The following is a 24,281-nucleotide window of genomic DNA, read 5'->3' on the forward strand; positions in this document are numbered from 1 at the left end:
CTATGTCTGAGAAAGATCCTTAAGCTACTCACATTGGCGATGGGAATCGAACCCAGAACACTCCTTTTCCAGGCATAAGGTTGCAAAGCGCATAACCACTAGGCTAACTGCACGGATGAATTATAAACTTTCTGTAGCTCTAAAAATAACAAATCAATATGTAAAACTGGCAGGTTTTTTATTATTATTATTAAATGTTAGAAATCTCAAATTCCCAGGATTTTTTAAATAAAATTCTCAGGATTATGGCCGATTTTAATCAAAATTCCTGAACTGCAATTCCCAGAGACCAGTGTATAAGTTAAATAAGTGATTATACAACTTCTGGTGTAAGAGGGAATTGAGGATTATCTTTCTGAAACTATTTTAATTTCCTTTCACAAAATATGGGTATTATTTCAAAGGGAGAACAATAGTTCATGACAAAGGTCAAGTCTATAAAGCCTTACCCACTTAGCCTGGTTGCCTAAGTGGGTAATGCTTCTGCTTACCTATAGCTGTGGAGTTAAATCACGCAGCAAGCAAAAACGTTTATGAACATTTTTTGGTGGTAGATGAATTTCATCAACCTGTATGAAATTATTGCCCTTCTTATAGGAGATCTGAATGATATGGATTATTTAACTTTTTTTTAGCCCACCCAAGGTGCTAATAAATGACAACCTGTTGTAGTTTACAACTCTTTTGTAAGGGGATTTGCATAAAAAATTTGTGCCATCTTTAAAAGATACCCAAACAGGATGAGTATTTTTCATGAATATCATTATTATTTAAATATAACTGGAAATGTATTACTTAAAATTATATATGAAAGTCTTTCCAATAATGAAAAAACCTACCATAAATTGGGCAACAGACTTAATGAAAATTACACGGTCTTGTTCTGTATCAACTTCAGATGGCATGTCAACATTGGGATCATATCTATATATACAATTCAATATTTGAATTTAAATATTTCAGAATTCCTAATTCTTATACATAGAAAAATGCACCATTAAACTAGTGAGATGTAATAAAATTTCTTTGTAATTTTAATTCTGATGCTCCTCTGATTGAGATAAAATATAAACAAAAGCAAAATGCTGATGGGATACTGATCTTTATATAAAAATCAGATAATATAGTTACAAAATACAAACATAAAATGCCTGACAATAATATAGATGTCTATCCATTTTTTCTTGATTAAAATTCTTATATTTACAATATGACAAAAATATTCTTATCTGGTATTCTCTGGTTTTCATAAGCCTTGGTAAATGAACAGCTGGAGGCTCTGTCAGCCAACAACAGAGCTATAGTTCTAAATATCACTATGATATGAATGTATTATAAGGCTTGAGATGGAAGATAATTTTAATGCCATGCATGAAACAACACAGAAAAAGTCTGTCTCTACAGCAATGTCCATGGCTTATCGACCCTAGAACTAAAGTTATTTTTATTTGAAAAGAAAAAAAAAAGAAAAATTTAAATCCTTACACAGCAAGTGTAAGGAAATAAGGATTGCACACACTCCTAATTTTTGATAGCTATCGATAGTGGTAATGTTTGAAAGATTAAATTGCATATAATTTACACATGCTTATGTGAAAGAAAGCTGACGTATCTCCATATTTTCAGTACACTCAGAATAGCAGTTGAATGATTTTTAGAGTATTATATTGAGATGAAATTATTCCAACTGGTGTGAGCAAATAATAACCGTTAGAGAATGATGCAACTTAATCTCATCTTCCATTTACAAATTAGGCCGAAAGGGCCCATTATGGACAATTAACTTCGCTTTCTAAATATAATTTTTAATAGAACAAAGAAATTAAATATATGCCCATAGCGTATTATTTCTGACAAAACCCATGTGCATTCTCCAGGCAGTGTGTGTGTCAGTTATCAAACAGGAAAAACCCAACTTTTGGGGGAAAGGGTGAGAACGTATCATCTTATTGTGGCCAGCTAATTTGCATTTAGTAGAAAATCCTTCAGTTGCCCCTCACCGTAGCAAGTTATGTTATGGTAAAATCACTCATTTCAAACTTAAAAAAAAAAAATCCTGGCATCACACCTCAATAGCGTCCATATTGTTCTATAGGACCACAGAAAATCTTCAAAAATAGTGCAGTACTCCTTTGGATCCTAATAAGTCTACCATATGGAAAGCTGTATGTAAATATTCCTTTCATCTCAGATATGTCCAAAATGTTATATACTATTCACTACACTACAAAAGTACTAACTAACATCACCATTCCTTTTGGTAAGCTAAGAGCACCCAACAGCATTCATACTTCCAACTATTTTGAATATATCACTCAAAAATATCATTATAAAATTCCTGATGTGTATCCTCAGGGGAGTACTGATAGCACTACATGAAAAGTTTGTATCATTACTAACTTATATCAACAATCCTCCAAATTAATCTGTTATCTCTTGGGACTCTAATACTGTCAGATCTTATACTTTGGTCCCCTAATGCATTACTTACTGTATCAATCCACCTAGATCTTGCCTTCATCTGGGTTTTTTTCCCTGCTATCCTGGCAACAAACACCTGTCATTAATCTTTCCTCTCCCATTCTATTAAGTGATCATCTGAGCTTCCCTTTTCTCACAACTCTTATATCTGTAGTCTCCAGTCTTTGATCAAGTATTTTATTTCTAATCCAGTTCTCAGATCCATAAATTAAAATTGGTTTGAACAAAGTCTTGCAACACAGCTAGTTTAGTATATCATCTCCAATTTTGATATCAGGTTTAATGCCACTTTCCTTCATGATGCAATTTATACAGATGATGAATAAGAATGGAGATAACATGCACCCTTTTCTCATACCTGATTTAACATAAAACCATCTTCCTGCATCTCCTTCAATTCTAATGAATTGAAGAATTCTTCAGTTCTTAGAACTCGAATAGAGACTGTATTTCTCAATATAATGTCTTATTTTCCAATATGATTGTAGCATTTTGAAGAACTTTCTTCTTGGCACCTTGTCATATGCCTTTTTCAGATCTACAAAATTAAATACGGATCCTTCTTATATTCCCATGATTTCTCAACTGCTTGTCTTAAAGTGCAAATCTGATCCTGGCAATGTCTATTTGGGCTGAATCTAGCTTGTTCTTCTCCAGATTTCCCTTCCACAATTTTTCTTAGCCTTTTCTCATGTATGCATATATAATCATACCAAGAACATTCAGCAGGAAAATTTCTCTGCAATTCTCACATTCAATTTTATGTTCCTATTTACAGATGGGTAACATAAGAGTGCTACTCTAATCATCTGGAATTTAACACTCTGATCAGGCCTTCTCTACTGTACTAGAATATCTTTATCTTCAGTTTTCATGTCATTGTTATCATCTTCGATTCCTTTTACAGCATCCTTTTCTCCTAAGCTGTTTTTGATAGCTTCCAGAATATTTTGTCACCTTCCTGATATTTATTTTCTATGTTCTTAACAAAATCTTCCCATGACTTTTCTTTAGCTAGTTTTAAACATTACTTTTTTACATGTTTCTTTGTATTCTCTTAGACCGCATGCTGAGTCATTAGCATTATGTCACTTCAATATGCTTTCTTCTTTAACTTCAAGTCCACCCTGCAGTTCTGATTTTTTTTATCCTTGCAGGCAACCTCACCACATGCCTCTCTGGCTGAATCAATTAATCCTTTCTTCAGGATTTGCCACTGAATTTCCAGTCTGATTGTTGTACTTGTTCTTAATTCCAGCTCTCAATAAAGTTCATTTCATTTTCAATCTCAAAATTCAGATAGAATTGAAAAAAATCACCCAACTGTCTGCATATATTACCAATATTCAATTAACCTTTCTTAATTCTGTCCAGTGGCATAGCTAGGGGTGTGTGGAGGGGGCTGTCCACCCCGGGAAGCACTTTGTACCTTTTTGAACTTTTGCAGTAATTCTAAAATACAGTCTCGAGAACTCAGTTCCAAATATTGTAATACTACTGCGAATTTTCCTCACAATTGCTGCAAGTGTTGCTAGTTGCGAGAGGAGTTTTTCTAAATTAAAATTGATTAAGAATTACCTACATTACTATGAAATAGACTTCGCCAATGTCATCGACAATTTTGCTAACAGAAAAGCAACAAAAATAACATTTTAGAATGTTATTTTTCTTGAAATTAAAGTTTTACTTCAAAAATAAACATAGTGTTTTAATTTATTTCCTCATATGTCGTTTTGACTTTTTGTAGTATTTTTAGTGTGTACTGAGAGGGGAGGCAACAGCTCTAGCTACGCCACTGATTGTGTTCATGATTTTTGCTTTGTCTTTCTCTACTATCATGCAGATACTATGAAACCTAATGTTTTTTTTTTTCTGTTCTTTTCTTGAATAGATTATTCCTCTACTTCACCCTTGAGAGAGAGCAAACAGGATTAATTCTCATTCAGAACATCGTTAATGGCAGGGCATGTTAATGCTCCCATTTCCACAAGCCATTTAATGGTTAGCCGAGACCTCAAAAATTTCTACCAAGTTCCTTAAATACAAGTAATATCGGTAAATCAAAACTCAATTCTCTCACCTTGCAAAAGCCCATTCCTAAGAAGGATAATGAATCTTTACCATCAAACCCCCCATACATTTTCTCTGACCTCAACTCTTGTCAAATATTGGAGAGAACAATTACCCTAAATTCCTACTCATATTGAAGGCTTGCTTTGCTAGCAGTAGGTATAGAAAGGCTTAGAGGTATTGTTGGTTATTCATAATAGTTATTTGCAGTATAAACAACACCAATAAGACAAAAAATTTAATTAATTTATTGGACTTACTAATACTTCACTGATTTTCTACCCAGCATGTTCAGAGTACAAAATTATGACTGTGACAAGAACATGGAACTCAATTAAATCACTGTAGAAACAATTTAAATTGAAACTGAAAAGACTAATGCCTTGTGTACACTCTATGGGCTGGATAATCATTAAGTTGATTTGGAGAAGTCAGGCTATCTGGTGTGACAGAATGGCTGTCTCCCAGATTTTCACGAATTAATGCAGCCATACTTGTTGAGGTTGTTATTATTATTATCTGACCTCTAGAGACTCAGTCTTCTTCAAAGTCATAAATGTCTTCTTTCATTTAATCTTATGTGAAGGAGTATCCAGAACACAGTCAGGCAGTCCTGACTTGGTACACATGATCGCAGATGTAATTTTTGTGTTCTTCAAGGCAGATGCTTACTGATCTATCAGTCTTTCCAAAGAAGGCTAAACTGCATGCATAATGAACTCTAGGATGCACAAGAGGATGAAGTTGGTTTTTAGGAGAATGTTTGAAGGGTGTATAAGGGAGGGAGAAATGGTTTTGCTGTAATCTTGTATCTTGGTTGCAAGAGGGATTAGAAGGTGGGGATGCAGTATTTCATTTATTTTATAGGGGTTGTACACAGTCTTGCCATAAATACTGTTACAACTTCACACATCTCCACACTGCCCACAGAATTGCACAAGACAAGTTCCGTTAGTGGTGATGTGCACAGTCAACATTTGCATGTTTGTCGGTAGAGAGAATTCTCTAGCTGTACAGGTTATCATGCAGTGGGGAGATTATGAGAATTATGTTGCTGTAATAGCACTTCACAAAGTAAGAATGCAGCCACCTATTTTCAACACACTAAAAACACTCAGGATCAGTATGATGTTTGTGTATTGGACTATTAACCATTATAACAATACAGAAGATGTACCTGACTACCAAAGAACAGATTGATCATGTTGCATTAGGACAGCTAGTGAGGGCTGATAAGAGATGCCTCCACTGTAATCTTGTAAGAACATAGAAGGTGATGTCACAAAAGATAAAGATTTCACAGAGAATGATGTCGCGCATACTAACTGATGACCTAGGATAAGAGCTTATCATTGTTCTACTGGACATTTCCTAACATGACAACTTATGCATCAGAGGGTGATAAAATCAAAGGCACTTTGATTTTATCAAAGTGCCTCTGGGTAGTAGGTGAACAATAGACATAGATATTCTATTCAGAGATGAGATCTCTTTCTTTTAAGGTTACATGGTGATCAGCATCCTAAATTTGTAAATATGAATTCATGGATGAGAAGATTTTACCATTGAAGAGTTGTTTAACCACCTCTCAAAATGTGAGAACCATATTAAATGTGGTTCTCACATTTTGGGTGTCTCTAAAGATACTTGACTGATTCGCTACAGAAAGTGTAATTAGATTAATGACCCATCACTCACTTTCACACAAGCATTCAGCCTTTGCTGCTTGTATTATCTACAAATGCTACCACAGCTACTGTTCATCTGAGCTTGAATCAATAATCCTCTCCAAACACACACACTCCTCTACTGAAACATATGCAGCAGCTATTCAATATTCCTTCCAGTTCAAACTTACAGAACAATTTTTTTCTTCTTTTTATTCATTTCTTTTGCTAATGCCCTCTGGAAAAGTAACCCCTCTAACATGTTCTCCAAGCAACACAATCCACGGGTCTTCAAATGAAATGCAAAAAAGTTATTTCTATCTTCTCAACTTTCTGGTCACCCATGGTACTAATATACCTACTGGTTGACCAAGTTTTTGTGTAAGATGATCATCTTAAAAAAAAGTTGAGTTAAAAAATGCCATGACAAGGGGCTATCCCTGGAAAGTACGAAAGGAAGCTGTGAGCAAGAGGGAGGAGTGGTTTCTTGCATGGAGGGTGGTGGAATCGTGGAATGCATTGCCTGATAGAGTGGTGAGAGCAAGAACAGTCAATGAATTCAAGGAGTGGTATGACAGATTTTGTGTTTACTAGGAAAGATCTTCTGCAATGAGTCTGTTGACTCCATGGAGGTCTGAATAATAATAATAATAATAATAACAACAACAAAATAGCTACTACACCATGATACTGGTAAACTTTGCAAAGACATATGACAAGATAAAAACAGAAAAATATTCCTCATGTATCAGCCTTCTTATCCATAATACCTGTTTTATATTCATTCTCATTTCAGTGATTAGATTACTGCTGCTGTTTAATCTGTACATTAAGTTTATTTCCTTTAATAATTAAAAATTTCTTGACTGCTTTGTTACCTTACTGTACCTGTTGTGAAACAAGTAAAATTTTACCATTTAAGATTAAATTATTTAATGTGAATTTTCGATTTCTTTTATTTGTAATAGTATGTTTACTTAAGTTTAATTAATACCAATTAATAAATTGGCATTAATTTTAATTTATCAAGTCAATTTTAATAATTTTTAATCAATTTTAATTTAATCACATTTAATTAATGTCACAAATTAAATAAATTGCAATTTAATGTTAAAATGTAATGTTACATTATACACCACTTGGTTGAAAAGGTTAAACATCATGTATCAAATTGATGGTACTGGGCTGCAGGAAATTGATAAGGTTAGGGATTTCGGGGTAATGGTCAGAAAGCTGAAATTCAGAGGATATATTGCAAATTTTGGTGAAATAGCTCAAAGAATTATTGGATGCTGAAAAACATACTAATAAGTAAAGATAGGGAAGTTATTATCCCTCTTTATAAGGCTCTGCTTTGGCAGCATCTAGACTACAATGCACAGATATGGTTACCTAGGTTTCTTGGGGATTAGAAAGGTGGATCAGAAAGGTGGAGAGGATTCAGAGAAGACAAGAGACCAAGCTAATGAAAGGTATTGTGGAATGCTCTCTATGTGGATTACAAAGTTTAGTTGATAGGTGGAAAAGAGGAGACATGATAGAAACTTATAAGTTAATAAAGGGGTTCTATAAGAGCGATGCAAAAAAAATTTTTCAATACATGATGAATATACACCCTCTGTCCAAAAACTAAAAAGAAACCAAACTTTTTGAAAATAGAAACTAGTGGCACCACCTGTTGTATCTTTTTGTTATCAAAAGCGGCAACCTTCATTAGTGTTGTGTCAACTGTTTGTGACATTTGCTTCATTAGAAGCAGAGTTATAGTGCCAAGAGTGACAGTGTGTTTTGATCAACAGTCGGAAAATGAGTTTCAAACAGAGAGCTGCGATTGACTTTTGTGTTAAACTTGGTAAAAGTTTTACCGATATGCATCAAATGCTTCAAAAAGCATACAGTGATGAATGCTTATCTCGTACTCAAGTTTACAAGTGGTTTAAGTAATTTCAAAGTGGTCGTGAGATGCTTGAGGACGACGAAAAGCCAGGCCGTTCAAAAACTGGACTGAACGAAGTTAACATCCAAAAAGTATGTGATTTCATCAAAGAAAACCCTAAATTGTCTGTGAGATTGATTGAAGATGAATTGGGGATTCCAAAATCAACTGTGCACAACATTTTGACCAAGAGTTTGGACCTTTGTAAATTGAATTTGCGATTTGTCCCACAAGTTCACCGATGACCAAAAAAATGTATCGAATTGAACACTGCAAGGACCTCATTAAAACTGCTTGTAAGGACTCAAACTGCCTTGAAAATCGTTACTGGTGTCAAAATGTGGTGTTTTGAGTATGAACCCGAAACAAAGTGCCAGAGTGCTGAGTGGAGGCCATCAGGAGAGGGGCATCCAAAAACAAGTCACTTGGAGAAGTCAAAAGTAAAGACAATGCTGATTTGTTTCTATGATTCCAAGGGCATTATCCACAAAGAATTCATTCAGCCTGGCCAAACGGTCAATGGTGAGTTTTATCTTGAAGTTTTGAAGTGATTAATAGCGAGAATTCATCACATACAGCATGAATATCGTGATGCAGGCAGCTGGTCACTTTTGCACGATAATGCACCATCTCATCGTTTGAACATTGTGAGACAGTTTTAGAGCAAAACCCAAGTTTGTGTGTTGGATCACTCACCGTATTCACCTGATTTAGCACCCATGACTTCTTTCTCTTCTGCCGACTTAATTTGCCGATGAAAAGAAAGCAATACGACACCATTGAAAACGTTCAAATGGCAGTAACCACGACTCTCAACGGTATCCCAAAAAAACGATATAAAAAACTCATTTAACAAATTAATTGATGGTGCCAAATGCTGTATCAAAGCTGAGGGAGAGTATATTGATTGAAATAAATGATTTGAATAATTATAATTGGTTTGTGTTTTATTTTCTATCAAAAGTTCAGTTTCTTTTTGGACAGAGGGTGAAACTAGATTTTTTACTCAGAGAGAATGGTGTGTGAGCAGAATGAATTGCCAGAATTAGTTGCGAGTGCCCTGACAGTGAATAAATTTAAGGAGAGGTATGATTGGTATTGTATGTATCCTGTTATGAGTATTCTGACATCATGGAGATACTTGTGTAGAAACAATAACTATTTATTGTACACTGATAGGACTGCACTGCAAGAAATTGATTACACTAAGAATTTGGAGGTAATGGCAGATAAGGGGTTGCAATTTAGGAGACATACTGGACAAATAGTACAACGGATCAGGATAATGAAAAACATATTGACCAAAAAAGATAAGTTATCATTCCTCTTTATAATATTTTGATGGGTACCTCTGTAAAACAACAGAAAGAATAAAGGGATGTTATTTCCTACAGTTGGAAAAGATTTTAATTTGATTCTTGTCATGAGAGAAAGGAATTTTATTTGGAATTTTTTCAACTAATGGTGAATCTCAACAAGGTAAGTAGGGATTTTTTTTTTCTTCCCAGAAATTCAGGTTTTTCATCTCACAAAGAGGCAAATTGGCCTGATGATGATAAACAGTTTACAGACAAAATTGAATTATAATCAACAGCATCACGCTGTTTTCATAAGATGGTGGTATACTTGTCTATATGGACCTCATAGCCATTATGTGTAGTCATGTGATAAACTTTGATATATTCCTTATGAAGACAGACTGAGTTACAATTAACAGAAAACAAAGGACATGAGAGGGGGAGGGGATGAAAGTCACTAAAGGAATTTTATAGAATAGACAAAGAAGAAATTTTTAATACATGCAGGAGGGGAAAGAACAAGAACTCATCCCTGGAAGTAGAGTATATATTGTGGCTAGCAAGGATGTGAAAGCTAGATTTTTTTGATTGGATAATGGTGCACAAGCAGTACAAATTATGATGCAAGTCAACTGTCAGTGAAACAGTTGAGTGACTGGAATGATAGGCATTGTGTAAATAACAGTGTGGACCTCTAACAATGAGTCTTTAAACTGCATGTCCATATAATCATCATCCTTCCAGAAATTTTATACTAGATGGACTGTTATAATTAAACACATTAGACAACAAATTATGGAATGCAAACTTTATTCCTTATTATGGAGTTATATTACCACCTGCTTTAATTACAGCTTGGATTTTTTTTTTTGGACACGAGTTATTATCATCTTGAAACTCAGGATCCACAATGTATCCTTCTTGTTCCAAGAAATGGACAAATGACAATACTTCATTATTTAAAAGTGTCAGATAATTCATGGATTTCATGTGATTGGACACTTCAATGAATGGGCCAATTCAACCACTTGAAACAGCCTCAAGACATGACACTACCACCTCTTTTTTGCACAACTCTTTGGACACATTTGGGGTTAAATGCTTCTTTAGACATCTGCATGACTCTGGAGCAGTTTTCATTGGAATACAAGCAGAATCTGGATTCGTCGGACCATATTATTCTAGGCATCTAGGCAACGTATCTAGGCAACATGACTGAAAATACCTAATCCATGCAGTTCTCCTTTGTAGTGTTCATTCCGAAACTGGTTTACTGGGTCCAGCGGAAGCAATTTTTGATGAGCCTGAAAACATTCAGCTGTTGCTAGCCATCCCAAACACCTGTGATTGCAATTTGTCATCATAGAGCTTCTGCCACAATTGCTTTGCCTATGGTAATATATTCCATACTTCTTCCACTGTAAATGGCCACTACTGACTGTGGATTCAGACACTCCAACAAACTTTGCCACTTCATTTTGAGCTGAGAACATGGATATTCCATGTTCTCAGCTCAAAACAATGGTGCCCTTTTGCCACTTGGTAACGTGTCACCTTTACAACTCATGCTTGTACCTATAAAAGAGAATACAGAATGCTACTGATGCATTAACCATGTCACCGTCAATATGGATAAAATACATCACTCCTCTACACTTCGTATCCATCATATATTTCAATGTAATATTCAATGGTATTACAATTTTAATATGCACTTCGCATCCATGGTAACCTGGACGTATATATACGTCTTGGCCAGTTGGATGGTTAACTACACTCCTCAGACATCCACAATCACATTCCAGCAGATTTACTCTACTTATATGTATGACTCTTTACACTCATCAACTTTAAAATTATGTATGTTTCAATCAGCAATCTGATTTTTTTGTCTGGTGTTTATTTTGTTCTCTTTTGGATGCTTCTGAGTTTATCAATTTTTTATAAAGACATTAGCCTCTTGCTCACCCTCTATCTATAGGTCCAAAGCACAACATTATGTTAGAATATGCCAGTGTTTCACAAAGTACAGTACATACATTCTTGGGGGGTAGGCAAAAGGTTTGTAAGGGATACAAAGCACTTTTTTTTTTAATTTCAATTACTTTTTATTTTTTTACTTTTATATTTTTTTTACCATACATTATGCCAAAAAAGTGCAGGCCTATTCTATAATTAATTTTTTGATGATCAAAAAAAATCTAAAGGAAGTTTTAAACAAGATGTCTCTTTCTTGGCATGTACCAAATGGCCTCCATTAAGGAGGCCATTTGGTATGCAGCAATTTGGCTGCATACCAAACGTGTCTGATTGATGGCACGATCTTTCCAGTGCATAGTCCTAACTTTGATGGCTAAAAATAGCAAACATAGAAGTGGATTTCACCAAACTAACCTCTTCCCAACAGAAACTATTTCATTTCTCTAATTCTTTTTATTTTTAATATTGAAAATTTAAATTTCGTAATTTTTGTTTCTATGCATGTTGGAGTCGTGTAACTAAAAGTATATATGATAATTAAAATTGTTTCATGTTTGTAATTTATAACACAAATGTTAAAAAATAAATAATTATAATTATTTGTGTTTGAATGAATTATTATAACTTAGCCAAAATTGCTTTTGCTTGAGAGGGTGTACACCAGCATTACTAAAATTTTAACAGGGGTAGCCAGGTACTGAAACTCTAGGAAACACTGGAATATGTTGTTAATAATGATTTGTCTGTGTCCTGATTCTAACAGGTATTTATTATTGCCAACCGTTATTGCTCAAATTGCATTTTTCTTCAAATTTCCTCAAAACAATTTCTATATGACTGGCATTTATTTTCTATAATGCTGTTTAGATCTCTAACAAATGAGAATCCTAAATGAGAGTTTTTGGTTGAAAGTGATAATGTGGATGATGAGATGCTAGCATGGAAAGACATTGCATGCTTATGCAGACTGTCATAGGACAAAATGTGATCTCGAGCAACTGGAGAAACGATTGGCATGTGGTACAGAAAGATGGAGAATGGATAAAAGTGTGAATGAGAAAAGCATAAAAGTGCAGGAAACTGGGAGAAAAGAGGTAGTATTTTATGAAGATTCAATGATAAGAGGCATATTAATGAGAAAGTGACAAAAGCATGTTTTCCAGGTGCGAAGATAAAGGATGTTAGTGAACCTGTAAGTGTATATATACAGAAGAAAGAAGTGACAAGTTAAATGCTTTGGCAGGCACAAATGATTTGAAAGGTGAGAAATAAGCAAAGAGAGAAGATATGAAAGAGTTGTTAGTAGAAGCAAAAATGAAGAGTAAGAAAGTAAGGATTGTGAGTCTGCTGCCTTGGTATGATGGGACAGAACTGAGAGAAGGGCCATGATGTCAATGAAAAGATTGTGCAGGAGGAATAGTGTGCAATTTATTGATGTATGGAGTGAATTTGATGGACAAAGGACTTATCTATGCCTGATGGACTTGATTTAAATGGTTTTGAAGTTAGATGTTTGGAGAAAGTGTTGTTTAGTGAGTGTGGTGGTGCAAAACCAGAGAAACTAGGGATATTAAGGAGGATGAAATCAAGCATGTATCTGGCCATCCAAGTGATAAATGAGTATGTTTACAGTAATGATTATGCAGTGTCAAATGGGATTACACAGATTTCTGATTTGAATCAGTTGCTAATGGCATTACACAAGGGTAATTATGAGTACAAAGGGATGTTGAAATGCATGCACATGAATGCAAGAAGTATCAGGAATAGGGGTGAGGAGTTTTTGGCACTGGTCAGCTCAGCTGAAGCCAAAAATTATATCATTTCTGTAACTATATCATTTTTAGTCAACCTGGGTTGACTAAAAATGATATAGTTACAGGGATAGAATGTAAAGGGTATTGTATTTTCAGGGAGGATAGAGGGAACAGGAGAGGAGGTGGGGTATTGCTGATGATAGCTAAAGAATTACAACACAGAATTAGAAATTAAAGAGGATTTTAGGTCTGAGGGAGATGGTTCATTTGAGGCTGTCTGGTGTGGGATAGAAGCAAACAGGAAAAATAAGCTGTTGGATGCTGCTATAGACCAGGGGGTCCACAGGAAGATGCAGATAGCATATATCAGCAGTTCAGCACATATGAATGTAGGATGAACAATTATTATGGGAGATTTAAAGTATGGGGGACATCGATTGGAGGGAGTAAAGGGGGCATGGCAAGATAGAAGTGGGATTTAAACAGTTGTTAAGGGATAATTACATGAAACAACAAGTTATAGATGGAACAAGGGGGTTTGAGAGTGTTGGATGTGATAATAGCATTAGAAGATATATCAACAACCAAGGTAGGTGCTCTGCCACCACTGGGGAGAATGACCATGCAGTCTTGTTCTTGGAAGTTGCCAAACGTGCAATTCTCTGTCAAGAAGGGGTTTATGTTCAACTATAAGGCTGATGATTATGAGAGACTCAGGAGTTATCTTGGGACAGTGCCATGGCTTGAGAAGGAATGTAAGTAATGCATAGCAGTGATCAGAGATTGCTTGAGAGTAGCAGTATCAGACTGCATACCCAAGGTCAGGAGGATAAACCAAGTTGGAATTAAGTGGATGAGTAGGGATATAAAGCAACTGTAAAAAAGAAAACATTGTGGAGGAAATATAAAGAAAAACGTGATCAGCATTCCTGAGCAATATCAAAGTGCAAGCAAAAAGGGATGCCTAGTATGATAAGAAAGGCCAAATCAGACTATGAGAGAGAATTAGCTAAACAGTCCAAAGTAAACCCAAAAGAGTTTTTTTGTTATGTAGCAAGTAAGAGGAAAAATGACTATGGTAGGATGACTTTAACATGTTGACCGCCGTATGAATCAAATACGATTCACACTACATTTTTTCGATGCGTTGCGTGAATCATATTTGATTCGCATAAAGATTTTTCTTTCAGGCTGTGTAGTTCACCCGTGATTCATATCTAAATGAAATGCTTATGGGTAATGGAAATGTGGGGCCTGGTAAACAGGTTTATATAGTTAGCACAGTAGAATTTCAACTACATGTACAACAGGTGACCTATTATTACCACCACCCATGTTTCACTTTCTTTACCAATTATTTCACCCTTTTTCAATTTCTTCTGGGTAACATCCTGTGGAATTCCCTTTCGAATTTTTCTCAAAGTGCCTACAAGGTGTGTTTGTCTATTCAAAAGTTTGTGCACTAATTCAATACTGGTATAATAATTATCTACAAATATTTTGCGTCCATTGTCAAGTAGATTCTCACAAAGTCCCATAACAATTGAAGTTGGAACACTATTAGTAGTATTAGTCTTTTCTGCACCACAGTATATCTTGAAATCATATGTATATCCATCTTCAATACACAATTTGAATAGTTTTATGCCAAATTTGAGTCGTTTATTCTTGATGTATTGACGAAAGGCAAGACAACCTTGGAAAGGAACTAAAGTTTCATCTACGCAAATATTACTTGAAGGCGTCATTATTTTCTGGAAATTTTTTCTTATATGATTTATGAGAGGTGTAATTTTATAAAGTCTTTCAGAAGTATTTCCACCCTCGTTGTCTGTGAAGTGCCAGTTACTGAGAAGAAGATCGAACCGATTCCTTGACATAACTAGTTTGATTTCTGTAGAATAGAGGATGTTATTCGACCAATAACACTCTAATTTTGGCATCTGCACTAAACCGAACCAAATTTGCAGACCCAAAAATATCTTCATTTCATTGAGATTTGTGTTTTTCCACTTTCTTATCCTTGCTTTTGGTAAAATTGTCTTACTGAGTTTTTGAAGAGCGTATGTGTAAGTTTCTTCATTTCCGTTGTAATGATCACTTCAGTTGTAACTTTCCAACAAATATTCGTATGGTTCGTCATCAGATAGAACTTCATTTATCAAGGATTCTAAATGACGTTCTTTTTCGTAGTCTCCCATATTAGGGCAATTTATAACAATATTTATCACTATAACAAATTTATTCCACCGGACAAAACACTGAACACATAACTGTTTGTACACGTCATAGATATGCAAGTTTGACCTTGTGTGAAGTGCGAATCACGGTTGCACCGCTCGGCCCAGTCAGTGAAAAAATTCTTCTCAGGCCGCACGGTGCACACATGATTTGGACCTAACAAATCTATTTAGCTGCATGAAATAGATAAAAAAAATCATAAAATATGATTATTTTATGTTACTTTCAGCAAATTGTAAAATAAAAAGAAGTTGGCTGGGGATCACAAATTTTTTTAACATTATGGCAGTCAACGTGTTAAACAATACTCATGGTATTGTTTAACACGTTTTTGTTTAACAAGGAAGGTGACTGAGCTAAAAGAAATAGTTAAGTTGCTGAGTGATCATTTTGCAAACATGTATAATCCAGGTAGAGATTATACAGTTCCTGATGTTACAGAGACACATATCAAAATTGAGGTAGATGAACAGGAGGTGTTCTGCATTTAAAAAAAAAAAAAAAAAAGAATGTGAACACAGCAGTGGGACTGGATGGCATATCAGCTCATGTACTACTTGAATGTGCAAGAGAATTGGCATTGCCTCAGACAAAGTTGTTCAATCTAAGTTTCATCTCTGACAGGGTTCCTAGGGAGTGGAAAGAGGGTAAGATAGTACCATTGCATAAAGGTGGCTTCAAGACAGGTGTAGCAAACTACAGACCAATTAATATATCAGGAGTGGTTGGTCATTACCTTTATCCAGTTCTGTTGTCACTTTATTATAAAATGTGAATAAGTTATTAAGAGAGAGGACCTACCCTTCACAAATCCATGCTGCTCACTATAGAGTATAACATTCCTACCCACCCATTGTTGTATTGGAAAAGTTGATGAAAGGTAAAATACAACAATGGATGGATAGGAATGTGATACTGTATAGTGAGCAGCATAGATTTGTAAAGGTAATGGCTATACCATGATACTGCTTGCCTTTGCCAAGGCACTTGACAGAATACCACATGGGAAACTATTACAAAAGCTGTAGCAAATGGGAATGAGGCTAGTAACATGGATAGCAAGGTGGCTGACAGAAAAACACCAGAGAGTAGTATATGGTGGAGTGGAATCTAAGAGAATGATGGTGACTAGTGAAGTACCTCAGGGTTCAGTTGTGAGGCCACCACTCATTAATTTGTATATTGATGACATAGGAAAAGATTTAAGAGGGGAATATATAGTTGTTTGCTCATGATGCAAAACTGGGAAGAGCAATAGTTGATAAAGGTGATGTGGATATCCTGTAGGATGATTTAAATAAATTGGCATTGTGGGCAAAGGATGCACTTCAGGTTGAAAAGGTTGCATATGGTGTATTAGATTGATGGTATTGGATTGCAGGAAATTGATTAGGCTAGAGACTTTGGGATAATGGTAATTTTCTTATCACTTTCCTAGGAAAAGTGATTTTCTTAGTAAAATCTTCTGTGGGCTCATATGCAAAAATACTGTCTCACATTCCAATTCTAAAATTTGCACAGATCACTTACTTCGAAGGCTGCCAATTTATCTTTTCTAAGATATATTTCTAGATTTAAAGCAGTGTTCTTTAGTTAGGAAGACTTGGGTTTGAATCTTCTCTAGGATGCAAAGAACCTACCTTTATAAGGAATTTTCAACTGAAGATGAGTCTGATATGCAATTGACAGGGTTTTTCTTCTGGAACTTGGGTTTTTCATCTTGCTAAATAAGCAAACTAGCTAGAACACATGTAATTAACTGACATAACACATAGCCTCAGATGTTTCAGCCATACCTTCAAATAACCTAATCACTTTTCTTTTCCTGATCACTACTGAACATCATATAGTTATTAAGTGGTGCCAGTATCTCACCCATTTTAGATGTATTGTTTTCAAGTAATACCAATTATGCTGACAGTATTTCTCTAATACTTGCTGATTCTAATTCTTTTCTGTTGATAATTCTTATGTTGATGGTGCCTCTCTCTCTCTCTTAAGTTCAGTTGATGGTGAGTTTGTTCCAAGAGCTGATTTTTCACTGCTTGCCCTGGTTCCATAACAGTGTGGAGTTTTGTTTAAATGGACAATGCCAAAGTTAGCAAAGACACTTCATTAGGTTATACTGTCATCTTTACTCTGAGTGCCAAAACAGAATACAATTCCACTGGTTAAGTTCCAAATTATTAGCTCATCTTTGTTACTTCAGTATCCAGGTGTAAAATTATTAACAAGGCACACAATACTTATTCTTCAATCAACTGGTGTAGGTTTAAATCCCATTATAGGCATGGATGTTTCTGAATGTATTTACATGGTATATGAATTTTATCACAAAATTATACCATATAAAACACTATGTAATTTTTAATCCTTTGCTAACATGCCATTTCCTATTTGTATATGGTAGTGGCAGCGTTTCCCAAACTTCTCTTATGACGGAACACTTCACAAATCCTGAAATTTTAATGGAACACCCTGGTTGGCGTTGAGTATCATCGGTCTCATATTCAATGTATCACTAAGCACACACTATCGCTGAAGCAGGCTGTATTGCATCGCAAAAATGCGACAGCACGTGCTACAGGTGTGCCAGGCCTGAGCACATCGCATTGACCTTGCTTGTGACAGCACATTTCCTGGAATAGATACCTCTGTACTTCACTCGTGCTCGAAGGTGTCGACAACCACAGGCGGTTGAGTCAAGGTCAGCGTGAGCTGGCCTTAATAGCACAATTCAAATGCAAAGTGAGGAGCACCTGATTTTCAAACATGTTTGAACTTGTCGCAGCATTTAAAACCATTCCAGGCTCATATTAATTTCGATAATTTTTCACGGAATACTTATTCACTTTCCGTGAAAAAACAGTGTTCTGTCGAACACAGTTTGGGAAACCCTGGTATATGGAATATATATACAAGTAGAAAAATGGTGTACAAATGCATTATTAAAATACTCTGGATCAGAAGCAATTGTGCACAAATTTTTCACTTGGTCAAAAAGTAAATTACACTATACAAGAAATTGTATTCTTGTATTAATCGCTTATTCAAAAGTGAGCAAACAAAGTTGGCACAATGAAATATATTGGTGACTAGGCTACTTGTATGATGTGAAGTTCATCTATTTCCATATACAAGAAGCCTACTTGAAGATATTTCTTGTGTAGCTTCTGTCAGTTCTCATGAGAATTAAATCAAGAATATAATTTCTTGTTAAGCATAGTTTATCTCGTAAACAAGAAAAAATACTTTCTAATAATCTCTAATCCAGAGTATTTTAATAATCTGTTCGGGTCTTGGAAAATTTTGTACTAACTCACCAGTCAGATAAATGTCTCACTATTTAGTTACATATGTAGTTAATCCCAGAAGCGATCAACTACATATATATTAGTGTGCATCAGTTTGTGATGGACTAAATTTCAAGCATTTTATAAATACAAAACTCTTTATTATTATATTTTTTATTATTAATAAGATTACTATTTTTGCTACATTTTTCTTCTAACACTTATGTCATACACCACTTTAATGGAAAAAAAGGAAACAATTTTTTCTCTCTCATTAAACCAATGTTGGAAACATTCAGTATTATAAAAACTCTCAATAAAATAAAACCCTAAGGTCAACACATAAAAATACATTCTACGTTTCTGAATTTTGATTGACTTCAAAACACTGTCAGATGTGTATACAGATTTATGTGTTCGTCGTACATGTTTATTTTTTTAACGGTATATATTAGAACACAGAATAATAAGTAAATAATTATTTATTAACTTATTGCTGATATTTCGCTGGTGTTATAACCAGCATCTTCAGAGCACAAAAACACAGTTTGTCACAATACGCGAGACTATAACAACATGGTGTAATCAACGGACTAGTTAAACAAAATTGTAGCAGCAACACAAAAATTAAAGTCCTGATTTTGGCATCCTCTATCTGGAAAAAAAAAAAAAAAAAAAAAAAAAAAAAAAAAAAAAAAAAATGCAGCTATCAACACAAGACTAGAGTCCTAAACAGAGAAAGAAAAAAACCAGTACTAGTTTTTTCTTAAGATGACTGTCTCCCAGATTTTAGGCAAATTTATACAGACATTTGTTGAGATTTGGAGTGTGTTTCAGGACTTCTGTGCAGTACTTTCGTGTTCTTCCAGTTGATCCTGTGCGCAGGGGTATCCAGAGCATGGTCTGCTAGGCCAAACTTGCCATAGTGATAATGCTGGATGTATCTTTTATGTTCACTGATGCTGATGTTCACAGTTATTCTTGATTGACCATAGTAGGCTTGATTACATGAGCAGGGTACTTCGTAAACTCCTGGATGTGATAAAGGAAGAATGCTGTCCTTAGGTGAACGGATAAGAGTTGCTAATTTGACACACAGTCAGAATATGGTGCGTAGTTCATGTTTATTAAGAATTCTAGAAATCTTTTCGGATGTGTCTTTAATGTATGAAATGGTGACCGCTTTGTTGTAGTTCTCTGTGGTGGATAGTGGAGGGATTTCTTAGGAGCGTTTAATATTTTGTTTATCTTATGGGGATTATAGCCACTGGCCAAGAAGGTGTGGCATAAGTTAGCCAGTTCAGCAGCAAGAGCACTGTCACTGGAAGAGATTGCTCTCGCTCTGTGGGTTAGTGTTTATGAATGCCATACTGTTGAGAAGGGTGATGGTGTGATTGTTTGTGTAAATATCTCCCTGTATGTGTGGGTTTTCTAAGAACTGAAAATGATAAGGAACCATCTGGAAGACATGTGATAAGTGTATCCAGGAAGGGCAGACAGTTATTAGCTTCCGGTTCCATTGTGAAGTGGATTTTTGGATGTTGGCTATTTAAATGTGCTAAGAATGTTTCCAATGTGTCTCTGGGCCATATGGCCAAATAGCAAGCACATCGTCAACATAGCATAGCCAAAGTGTTGGTTTGAGAGTGGCTGTATTGATAGCTAGTTTCTGTTTTTCCAGGTGTTCTATGGAAAAGTTGGCTAGGGGGGGGGGGGCCACCATGGCTGTCCCATCTATTTGTCTGTTCACATGGAAAGGGAAAATATACAAACAAATAGATGGGACAGCCATGAGCTCCCCCCTTCCCTCCCCCAGCCAACTTCTACATAGAACACCTGGAAAAACTAGCTATCAATACAGCCACTCTCAAACCAACACTTTGGCTATGCTATGTCGACGATGTGCTTGCTATTTGGCCATATGGCCCAGAGACATTGGAAACATTCTTAGCACATTTAAATAGCCAACATCCAAAAATCCACTTCACAGTGGAACCGGAAGTTAATAACTGTCTGCCCTTCCTGGATACACTTATCACATGTCTTCCAGATGGTTCCTTATCATTTTCAGTTCTTAGAAAACCCACACATACAGGGAGATATTTACACAAACAATCACACCATCACCCTTCTCAACAGTATGGCATTCATAAACACTAACCCACAGAGCGAGAGCAATCTGTTCCAATGACAATGCTCTTGCTGCTGAACTGTCTCACTTATGCCACACCTTCTTGGCCAGTGGCTATAATCCCCATAAGATAAACAAAATACTAAACGCTCCTAAGAAATCCCTCTACTATCCACCACAGAGAACTACAACAAAGCGGTCACCGTCCCATACATTAAAGGCACATCCGAAAAGATTTCTAGAATTCTTAATAAACATGAACTATGCACCATATTCTGACTGTGTGTCAAATTAGCAACTCTTATCCGTTCACCTAAGGACAGCATTCTTCCTTTATCACATCCAGGAGTTTACGAAGTACCCTGCTCATGTAATCAAGCCTACTATGGTCAATCAAGAATAACTGTGAACTTCAGCATCAGTGAACATAAAAGATACATCCAGCATTATCACTATGGCAAGTTTGGCCTAGCAGACCATGCTCTGGATACCCCTGCGCACAGGATCAACTGGAAGAACACGAAAGTACTGCACAGAAGTCCTGAAACACACTCCAAATCTCAACAAATATGTCTGTATAAATTTGCCTAAAATCTGGGAGACAGTCATCTTAAGAAAAAACTAGTACAGGTTTTTTTCTTTCTCTGTTTAGGACTCTAGTCTTGTGTTGATAGCTGCAGTTTTTTTTTTTTTTTTTTTCAGATAGAGGACACCAAAATCAGGACTTTAGTCTTTTTGTTGCTGCTACAATTTTGTTTAACTAGTCCATTGATTACACCATGTTGTTATAGTCTCGCGTATTGTGACAAACTGTGTTTTTGTGCTCTGAAGATGCTGGTTATAACACCAGCGAAATATCAGCAATAAGTTAATAAATAATTATTTACTTATTATTCTGTGTTCTAATATATATCGTTAAAAAAAATGATATTGTCAGATGTGTAGTGCAGGGTGAGTGATGTCATACAACAGGACAGCAACTCAGAAATCAACTGAAAACGTTTAGGTTATAATCAATATGAAAACATTTTGGGAAATAAATACTTCTTTCTCAACTTTCTGAATTTACATATCCAATATGACTATCACCCAATTCTGCTCCACCTGGGCTTAGAACACAAATATATGTTCAATGAGTTCCTAACTCCCTGGAGATCTCTCTTAATAATAAGCCTTTAAGATCTTAATGATATCCCTCTTTGCCTTCTATCCGCCAAACTCTGCAGTCTGCATGCATCAGTCGATCCTCATAATCAACGTTCTACAGTCCTGATATCATTTTTGTTATCAGTCTCTGCACACCACTCCAAAGTTACTTCATCCCCTTCAAATCCTGGTGACCAGATCTGAACAAAGAAATCCAGATGTGGTCTGATTGAAGCCTTATACAAGGCTTCAATCACACCATACTTTTATCTCTCATGGTCGACATTCTCTTCAACACTGCCACAATTCTCAGATATCTTCACAACCTTTGCAATATGTCCTATGAACTTCAAATCTCTATCCAAAATCACCCCAAGTTCCTTTGCTTCCTCTACTTCTTCTGCTACTCCACCAAGTGAATATGACAAAATCCATGTGTGGATCCCAAATTTTAAAACCTTACATTTAGTAGGATTAAATTGACATCCCCACTCATATCCCTACCTTTTCAGCTTATTGGAATCCACTTGAAGAGCCAAAACATCAGAACTATTAATAAAAACCCTCCCAAGCGACACATCATCTGCAAACAACTGAACATCTTCTCCCTTGGTCCTGTGACAATATCGTTGCCAGAGATTGAACTTATGAAACTCCAGAACTCCACTTCAACCTTCCGACTTCCTGATACTGCTCCTCCCCCATATACAACTCTCTGATATCTATCAGAGAGCCAATCCAATCCACTAAACTGATATCCAAACCCATATGATGTAACTTAAAAATCAACTTGTCATGTGGAACCCTATCAAATGCCTTGGAAAATTCTAAAAATGACGGTATATGCTTTATTTTCATCCACTGCTCTTTTACTCTATTGTAAAAGGGTAACGAGATTACTAAAACATGAGCGTCCTTTAACAAATCCATGTTGGCCTGCATAAATAACATTACCCTCGTTTGCCTCTGTTTATGAGTTCTCGCTAATTTCTCCAAAATCTTAACCACTACAAAAGAAATACAAACAGGTCTATAGTTTGATACCTCCATTCTACAACCATCCTCATGCAATGGTACTATGTTATCCTCCTTCCATTCTCCAGAAATGTGGTGAAATTTCATATAATCTCCATGCCTTATTGATATTTAGCATAGTCAGTATTCAGAATACATTCTTTTCATTCACTTTTAATGCTTCACCATTCATTATCCTTCTAAGAATAAAGCCTATAGTACAAGGATGAAACATCCTAAAAAGTGATCATTAACTAGCTCAACTATATCATCATCTGCATTAGTCGCCCAATTCCCATCTCCACCCAACAAGATAATCTGTCCATTATCATTTTTCCTCCTAATCACCACATAGCAAAAAAAACTTCTTACAATTCTCCATGAATTGCAGTGCCAGTCACATCTCATATTCTAATTTTTCTCTCTTTACAATACTAGTCACTTTCCTGGCCTGAGCTTTATATTTCTCATGCAACTGCTCTCCATCTCTTTCACTCTTTTTATATGCTTCCATGAAATTCTCCTTTATTCCTATTGTCATTCCATTTGACTCTAAATTGCTTTATCTTCTTCACTTGAGGAATACAATCTGTCACTGATGTTAACAATTTTTTCTTAAATATTTCTGATGAATTAATGACTCCTCTTTCTTCAAATTCTTTCATCCACTGTACTGCTGCAAGCTGGTTTCTAAGTCTATGATAGTCACCTGCCTTATAATTCTACATAACTTGCTTCTGTTTTGATAGCTCCACATACCTATTCATCCTCCAAGTCAGGCCTACATGGTCACTCTCACCAGCAGGAAGCAAGTATGTCAAGCTCAATTTTCAAATTAAGCTGCTCTCAGTGCAGAACTGGAGAATGAAATATACAAATATTATTTGAGAAGAAATGAGGCAAATCTTGTTGACTCAGTGACAAAATTCTGAACAAAATTTGAATGATTCAACAAGGTGGCAAAATGCTATGAAGGCTATTGAAAAAGCTTAGAAATGGAGGAAAGAGTATTGAAAAACCAATCAGAGATGATAAAGTTGACATGAAAACTGAAGATAAAAAAGATTCCAGATGTCTGGTGTAATGTGTCAGGCTTCTAATAGGCAGGTGATGTGCAATATACAGTCGCTCCCTGTTAAGTCAACTCCACCTTCTCATAGTGTGGCCTGTTTTCACAAAAGGAGCTCTGGCACATTTCCTTCTCCCTGCAAAAAAGATATCTTCCTAGTTGGAGGAAATGCCAACTAGATCACTAGGAGAGCAGGGA

The 24,281-nt window shown here is 35.7% G+C and overlaps 1 protein-coding gene across 2 annotated transcripts in view; it reads right to left on the minus strand.

Moving 5' to 3' along the window:
* LOC150102935 (intraflagellar transport protein 38-like) overlaps positions 1 to 24,281 on the minus strand; it is a 232,937-nt gene that overhangs the window by 150,275 nt on the left and 58,381 nt on the right. For both annotated transcript variants that reach the window (XM_090397326.1, XM_090397327.1), the window contains exon 3: positions 840 to 924. In XM_090397326.1, the coding sequence (XP_090253452.1) occupies positions 840 to 924 (85 nt within the window). The remainder of the gene's footprint in view (positions 1 to 839; positions 925 to 24,281) is intronic.

This window comes from Typopeltis vanoorti, chromosome 9 (assembly GCF_054136105.1).
Source record: "Typopeltis vanoorti isolate ZY-2024b chromosome 9, IOZ_Tvanoo_1.0, whole genome shotgun sequence".
In the NCBI taxonomy this organism is placed as follows: Eukaryota; Metazoa; Arthropoda; class Arachnida; order Uropygi; family Thelyphonidae; genus Typopeltis; species Typopeltis vanoorti.